We start from the raw sequence: 7,013 nt of genomic DNA, 5'->3' as shown, positions 1-7,013 counted from the left end.
GGCAGGGCTTATGCGGAGACCCGCCCCCGTGGCTCTGCCCCCCGCCGCCCACTGTGCCCCCGCCCCGGGGCCTCCCGCCCCCCTGCGTCCAGGAGGCCTCAGCCCCGCCTTCCCCAGCGGCCCCTGCCCTCCCCTCCTCCCCTCCTCCCCTCCTCTGCCTGGGGCGCCCCGCCCAGCCTCTCCCCGCCCCCAGGCCCCGCCCCGCCTCTCCCCGCCCCCCAGGCCCCGCCCAGCCTCTCCCCGCCCCCAGGCCCCTCCCCGCCTCTCCCCGCCCCCCAGGCCCCGCCCAGCCTCACCCCGCCCCCAGGCCCCGCCCCGCCTCTCCCCGCCCCCCCGAGGCCCCGCCCAGCCTCTCCCCGCCCCCCAGGCCCCGCCCCGCCTCTCCCCGCCCCCCAGGCCCCGCCCAGCCTCTCCCCGCCCCCAGGCCCCGCCCAGCCGGGCAGACCCCTCCCCCAGGCGCCGCCCGCCCCCAGCTGCAGTGGCCTCTGCTTGCTCCTCCGCGGTCCCCCCCCACCCCCGCCCAGAATGACCCTCCAGCCCGTCCAGCCGCCCTAGGGGACCCAGTGCAGCGGCGGGACGTCCCCTGTCCCCTGAGGGGCGCTCCTCCTCCATGGCCTCCTGGGGGGACCGGGTGCGCCTCGACCTCCAGGCTTGTGTCCCTGCGACCTGGCCGGTGTCCGGACAGTGTCCCAATCTCCCCGGCGTGTCCGGACTCGGGAGCCCGCCCTGCAGGGGGGCGGGGGGGGGCGGCTGGTCACAGGGACCCGGGCCCGCGGAGGGAGGAGGGCCGGGGGCTTCCCTTGCAAGGTCCTCGCGTCTGCGCGGCGGTACGGAGGCACCTGAACCCAGCCCGCTGGCTGTCCTTGGGATGCAGTTTTATTTGTCTACACTGCTAGGTGTGGCGGCCGGTTTCTGCAGGTGCAGGGTCTTGAGGCGCCCAGAGCAGTCAGGCTGGAGCACCCTCCCTCCCTCCCTCCCTCCTGCGGGAGGACCCGCCCCGGGGGACCTGGTGACGGGCGGGCCACAGCGCAGGTGCAGGCAGCCGCCCAGCTGGGCCCACAGAGCCAAGAGCACAGGGCGTGAGTCACCAGCTGCAGTGGAGGCTTTGAAGCCACGGGCGGCGTCTACACCCACGGCTGGCCGGGCGGGGCAGGGGCTGGTGTGTGTCACTGCGGGGAGGACGCCGGACCGCGGGCGGCAGCAGGTGGGGTGGAGGCGTTGGCAGGGGCGGCCGCCCAGGTGTGCGCTCCCACGGCTGGGCCTTGGGGTGGGGGCGGGCCGCGCCTCGTCAGCTCGGGTCCCCTGCTCCGCCCTGCTCCGCGCGGCCCGCAGACTGATGGCCGGCCTGAACGTGTCCCTGTCCTTCTTCTTCGCCACCTTCGCCCTGTGCCAGGTGGCCCGGAGGGCGTCCAAGGCCCTGCTCCCCGCGGGCGCCTACGCCAGCTTCGCGCGGGAGGCAGTGGGCGCGGCCCAGCTGGGGGCCTGCTGCCTGGAGCTGCGGATGCTGGCGGAGCTGGGCCCCTGGGCGGGGGGCTTCGGCCGCGACGTGCTGCTGACCCTCGTCTTCCTCCTCTTCCTGGCCCACGGGGCGACCTGCGACGGGGCCTGGGCCAACCCCACCGTGTCTCTGCAGGAGCTCCTCCTGGCCGAGGCCTCTCTGCCCGGCGCGCTGCTGCAGCTGGCGGCCCAGGGGCTGGGCGTGCAGGCGGCCTGCGCCCTCACGCGGCTCTGCTGGGCCTGGGAGCTCAGTGACCTGCACCTGCTCCAGAGCCTCATGGACGCCCACTGCAGCTCCGCCCTGCGCACCTCCGTGCCCCACGGCGCGCTGGTGGAAGCTGCCTGCGCCTTCGCCTTCCACCTGACCCTCCTCCGCTTCCGGAACAGTCTTCCTGTCTACAGGGTGCCCGCCGTGGCCCTGCTGGTCACCGTCATGGCCTACGCAGGTGAGACCTGTGTAGGTGCCCACGGGGCCGCCCTGCCCACCTGCACCCGAGGGACACGCAGGAGAGGCTGCCGGCCGAGGGGGCACCGCCAGTCCCCAGAGACCGCGGGTGGCCAGAAGGTGGCCAGGTGGCCTGGACACAACTCCCATTTCCCATGATCCTCCTTCCATGTCCCACCCCCCATCCCCGACCCCACCCTCTCCTCCCCCACCCCTCATCCCCCATCTGTCATCCTCCCCCACCCCCCATCCCCCATGCCCCATCCCCCATCCTCCATGCCTATGTCCTGGCCCCTGGGCCTCCAGACCGAGCTCCTGGGGTCCCTCAGCCCCACGGAAGCTGCCCTCCCCACCTCGGGGGAGAAGCCGAGAGCCGAGGCCAGCGGCGGCCGCGCAGACTGCTGAGCTCCCCGGCAGCTGTCCCTGGCCGTGGGGACGGAGCCGGGCCACACCTCCGGGGTGCCAGGCTGGGGCTGCTGATAAACCCCCAGGGGCCCCACCATCCTTCTCTGTGGGACTGGCTCCCCTGGAGCGTTCTCCCGCCGTGGACGCCTGCCCCCCCCGCCCCGGGGCACTGTGTGCTGGCAGGACAGGGCTCTCCGGGCGGGATGGGGTGCAGGTCATGCCGCGGGCGCCTCATGCCTGCTCAGGGCACTAGGGCCACAACCACGACCAGCTCTCCGGGGCAGCGAGGCCCAGTAGGGACAGGACCAGACACCGCGTGCCTCGAGAGGCGCCACTAGAGCCCAAGTACAGGTGGGGAAGCTGAGGCACGGGTGAGCAGAGACTCGCCGGGAGAGAGCGCTGGGTCCAGAGCGCCTGGGCTGCGGCCCCGGGGACGGGGAGCTCCTGCTTCAGCCACGCAGCGTCCAGGACGCAGGACGCGGAGAGCCTGGTCTCCCCCACAGCTTCGGCCCTAGACGGTGCCGCTGGGCGCTGCGGGCGCTGGCGCTCTCCCGGGTCTCTCCTGGCGCCCGGCCCCTCCCTCTCGTTTCTCACTGCGCTCAGCCCTCCCCGGCGCTCGTCTCTGCCTCTCTCCCCCTGTCCCCGTCTCTTCCTCCACATCTCTGTCTCTGTCTCTCTCCTCATCTCTGTCTCTGTCTCCCCATCTCTGTCTCCTTCCCCATCTCACTGTCTCTCCCTCTGTCTCCCCATTTCTGTCTCCCGTCCCTGTCTCTGTCTCTGTCTTTGCCCCCCTTTCTCCCAAGGACAACCTCCCCCAGGGGGCCGTGGGGATCAGGGGTGGGGGACATAGGTCACCCGTCCAAGCGCCCGGGACGGCGGTTGAAGCTCCAGGAGAGACTCTGGTGGCGGCTGCTCCTAGGTGCGGGCGCTGGGCCTTGGCTGCGGGGCCTCCAGCCCGCGTCCACGGGCCCCGGGGTCAGGGGGCAGGCCCCCCACAAGCACTGTGCGCTTCCTCCCACAGCTGGGCCTCTCACGTCCGCCTTCTTCAACCCCACACTGGCCACCTGGGTCACCTTCCGCTGCTCGGGCCACACGGTGCTGGAGTACGCGCAGGTGTACTGGCTGGGGCCTCTCGCAGGTGAGGCCGGAGGGCCCTTGGGCGTCCAGCGCTGCTGGCGACAGGCCGGGTGTGGGGTCCCTGGGCTCCTCCCTCCGTGTCTGGGCAGCTGAGGGGGACGGGGCTGCCGCTAGGCCATCGGGGGCGGGGCCGTGGGGTGCCCACTGGCGGGGCCGTGGTCCCGGAGGGGCTGGCGCAGGGGGCGGGGGGCGGCCGGGATCGTGTCCTCACAGACCCTGAGCCGGGCGCCCGCGGCGGGGAGGACTGGAGCCTGGCCAGGCCCCTCGGGCCCGGGGTCTTCCGGCACCTGGCCTGGGCCCCACCTCACCCTCCGTGCCCTATCGGGCGGTATGTGGGGTCCGGGGAGCTCTGGAAGCTTCCTCCACGTGTCTGCAAGGAGCACGGCCCCAGCCTCCCCGGTGGCCCCCGCGGCCAGCGGCCCCCAGAACGAGAAGGCCCATGGTCGGGACCTTCCATCCCTTGGCCCCGTCCCTTGGCCCCGTCCCTCAGCCTCGTCCCAGGGGCGTAACAGTCCCGTCGCGGCCCACGTCCCGGAGGCGGCCAGCACTGCCTTGCACACCTGGCTTCTCTAAGGGGCTTGCAGAGCCGCTTGGCGGGTTAGAGGCCCTCGGTCTCCACCCTCCCCGCCTCCGCCCCGCACACCTCCTCGCCCTCCCTGTGGGCCCCATGGGTGAGAGCCCGGGGTGGGGGGGCTCCACGGGGCTCCGAGGTTACAGCTCTGTGGGCCTGGCCGCCTTCTCGGGTCCCCGCTCCGTCCCGTGCCCCAGGTTGGCCCCGTCCCTCCTGCTCAGTGTTCCCGTGGGGTTCCAACCGCAGCGTCCGTGGCCCGAGGGGCGGGAGGGCTCAGGGATGCCCCCACCCCTGCTCCCTGCTGGGTTGCAGTCCCTCTGCCTGTCGGGGTTACCCTGCCTCTCGGGGAGGGTCCCAAGAAGGGCCCCGGCTGGGATATGAGATCTCAGTGTCGGAAATACGACGTCCTGGCTCCCACCTGCCAGGTGGCCTGTGGGGCCGTGAATTCAGGTCTGGAGGGGAGGCCCGGTCCTGGGGAGAGGCCCCCCGGCCCCTGCACTGGTCTCCCAGGCTCCGTAGCCGCACCCACACCCCAGGGGCCTGCAGCCCTCGCACCTGGTGCAGGTGAGCACATAAGACTGCGGGTGTCAGGCCGCGCGCCCCCAGCCGGGTCCCCCCGACTTCCTGGCCTCTGGTGGAGGCTGTCGGGCCGGGTGTCCCTTGGCCTGTGGCCGCTCCTCTGCAGTCTGCCCGCCCTCCAGTGGCCTCTGCTGTGAGTCTGTCCCCTCTGCTCCTCCTCCTCGAGGGACGCCAGGCACCCTGGAGTTAGGCCCACCCTTCCCCACAGTGACCTCCTCAGCTTGACGACCTACGTACACAAAGATCTTATCTCAAATAAGGTCACATTGTGAGATTCTGGGAAAGACGCGAGTGCGAGGGGTCACCGTTCAACTCAGTACGGCCTCCGCCTCCGCAACTGCCGTTGTGGTGCCCAGAGCCACTAGGGTTCCCGTGGGGACTGGATGGGCAGGGAGGCTGGGGGGTCTGCACCCCGTGTGCACGGGCCCGCTCTGCCCCTGTTCAGGGAGGGCCCCACCCCCTGGGTGCTCTTACGGCCCCAAGTCCACACGCCCTGTCTGTCTCCTGCCAGGGTCGGGGTGGGGACCGCCAGGCTGTTTCCATAGGACGGGGCACCCACAGAGCCGGGCACGCACAGGGATGGGGCTCCCACAGGGATGGGCACCCACAGGGACAAGCACCCACAGGACGGGCTCCCACAGGGCCGGGGCTTGGGACGCGCGGCTCCTCGCACCGACTGCCCAGCCTCCTGCGGGCCGGCACCGAGTGCTCCCACCTGGGGGACCTGGCCGCGCCCTGCCGAACCTCGAGGGGTCGCGTCCAAGGGAGCGGGCTCCATCCAGCCTGGCCGTGCCGGCTGAGGCTCCTGCTCCCGGGTCCCGCTCGCTCCTCGGTGTCGTCTGCGGCAACGGTCTGTCCCCGCTGGTGGCCCGACCTTTGCCGGGTCTCCATCAGTTTAGTGCAGCTGGGCCGGCGGGGTCTGGAGGGAGCCTGGGAACCAGGGCCCGGGGCCCGGCCTCGGCCCCCCGCTGTCTCCCCTTGGTCTCGAGTCCCTCACTCACACCCAACCCGGCCTGCGCAGGTGACAGGTCCCCGTCAGGAGGCAGCCGGGGAGGAAGAGCCGAGCGGGGACCCACGAGGCTGAGGGCGGGCCCGGGCCCCCAAGACAGCCAGCGGGGCACAGGGTTCCTGCCGATGGTCCCCGGCCCGAGGGGTTGATGCCTGGGAGGAACCAGGCAGGGCTCCCGGGGCTGGGCCTGCAGGGTCCCCGGGCCACGTGGCCGGAGCCTGCTGGGCCCTGCGGTGTGACCCCGCTCCTCGCAGGCATGGTGCTGGCTGTCCTGCTGTACCACGGCCGCCTTCCTCGCCTCTTCCGGAGGAACCTGCTGTACAGCCAGAGGAGCAAGTACCGAACCCCGAGAAGGAAGCCGGCCCCGGGGCCGGGAGCCGCCCAGACGCCTGCAGAGGGGCGCAGCAGCTGGGAGCCCGGAGCCGAGGGGGCCCAGACCCGCACCCCGCTCTCCCCCAAAACCTGTTGTCAATAAACCATATTCCTGAGACCCGCCTGTCTCCCTGGCCCGAGAGAGCTTTCCAGAAGGGCGGGCAGGGGTGAGCCCCGTGCAGTGGAGGCCCAGCGGAGGCTGCCCCGAGGCCCCTCCGTCTCCCCACGAGTGGGAGTTAGAATCAAAGGTAAGGCCCGGAGGAAAGGCAGGAGGTGCAGCGCCCGTCCCCGGGTGCTTGGAAGACCCGAGGGCACAGGTTTGCACGCTGGTGCCTGGCCGCCCGACGCATCCTGGAACCCGTGGCCTCCTCACCCTGCCAGCTGCCGGAGCCGAGGCTGCACCCAGGGTCCCTGGCCCTCAGGGTGGCACCACCGCAGGTCCTTGGAGCCTGGCAAACCACCCCTGCCATCACTGGGGTGACAGCCGAAGCTGGGGCTCCCCGCCAGGCGGGGGAGAGCCATCTCCTCCCCCGAGGACCAGACCTAATCTGGGAACCTGCACCCCAAAGCAAAAGCCCTCCCCGGCTCGGGGTTCCAGAGCCCCGGCCTGCAAGTGAGACCGGCAGGGGCTCCAGCCCCAGGCTTCGCCCTGGCCTCTGGCCAAGGGGGGCAAGAGACAGAAGACGGGGATCCGGGTGACCCTTTTCCTCACGTGGAGGCCATGTCGTCCCCCACAGCCTCCCAGGGGTTGGGAGAAAGCAGGACCCCCCCCCACCCACTTCCTACGGCTGCCCCTTCACCCCCTGGAAAGCTGCCCCCCCGACCCGGCAGTGAGCCTCCCCGTCCCTCCTTGGGGTGGCCGCCTGGCGGCTCCTGGACGGCCTGGCGGGGCTGCACGGAGGCTTCCAGAAGGAGGAGCCTGAGCACACAGGGGCGGCGCGGGGATGAGAGAGCAACCGGCTCCCTTCGAAGGGGACTGTGCGGGCGGGGGGACGAAG

The 7,013-nt window shown here is 72.2% G+C and overlaps 1 protein-coding gene across 2 annotated transcripts; it reads left to right on the top strand.

Moving 5' to 3' along the window:
* Positions 1 to 1,251: 1,251 nt before the first annotated feature.
* LOC144296364 (putative aquaporin-12B) lies at positions 1,252 to 6,131 on the top strand. Of its 2 annotated transcripts, none has more exons than XM_077869518.1 (3): positions 1,252 to 1,943; positions 3,369 to 3,485; positions 4,481 to 6,131. In XM_077869518.1, exons 1-3 carry the CDS (start codon positions 1,337 to 1,339, stop codon positions 4,621 to 4,623), a joined length of 867 nt encoding a protein of 288 aa, XP_077725644.1. In that variant the 5' UTR covers positions 1,252 to 1,336; the 3' UTR covers positions 4,624 to 6,131. The 2 variants fall into 2 exon arrangements, with proteins under 2 accessions (XP_077725644.1, XP_077725643.1); XM_077869517.1 differs by having other exon boundaries at positions 1,254 to 1,943; positions 5,898 to 6,131.
* The last annotated feature ends 882 nt before the right edge of the window (positions 6,132 to 7,013 follow it).

Source organism: Canis aureus, chromosome 24 (assembly GCF_053574225.1).
Source record: "Canis aureus isolate CA01 chromosome 24, VMU_Caureus_v.1.0, whole genome shotgun sequence".
Classification (NCBI taxonomy): domain Eukaryota; kingdom Metazoa; phylum Chordata; class Mammalia; order Carnivora; family Canidae; genus Canis; species Canis aureus.
Note: the sequence above shows the minus strand (reverse complement) of the source record. Positions and strands in the feature narration are given on the sequence as shown.

Coding starts and splice junctions, on each gene's coding strand:
- LOC144296364 (XM_077869517.1), top strand. CDS start 1,337: ATGGCCGGCCTGAACGTGTCCCTGTCCTTCTTCTTCGCCACCTTCGCC. Junction 1,944..3,368: donor CACCGTCATGGCCTACGCAG/GTGAGACCTGTG, acceptor TTCCTCCCACAG/CTGGGCCTCTCACGTCCGCC. Junction 3,486..5,897: donor CTGGCTGGGGCCTCTCGCAG/GTGAGGCCGGAG, acceptor CGCTCCTCGCAG/GCATGGTGCTGGCTGTCCTG.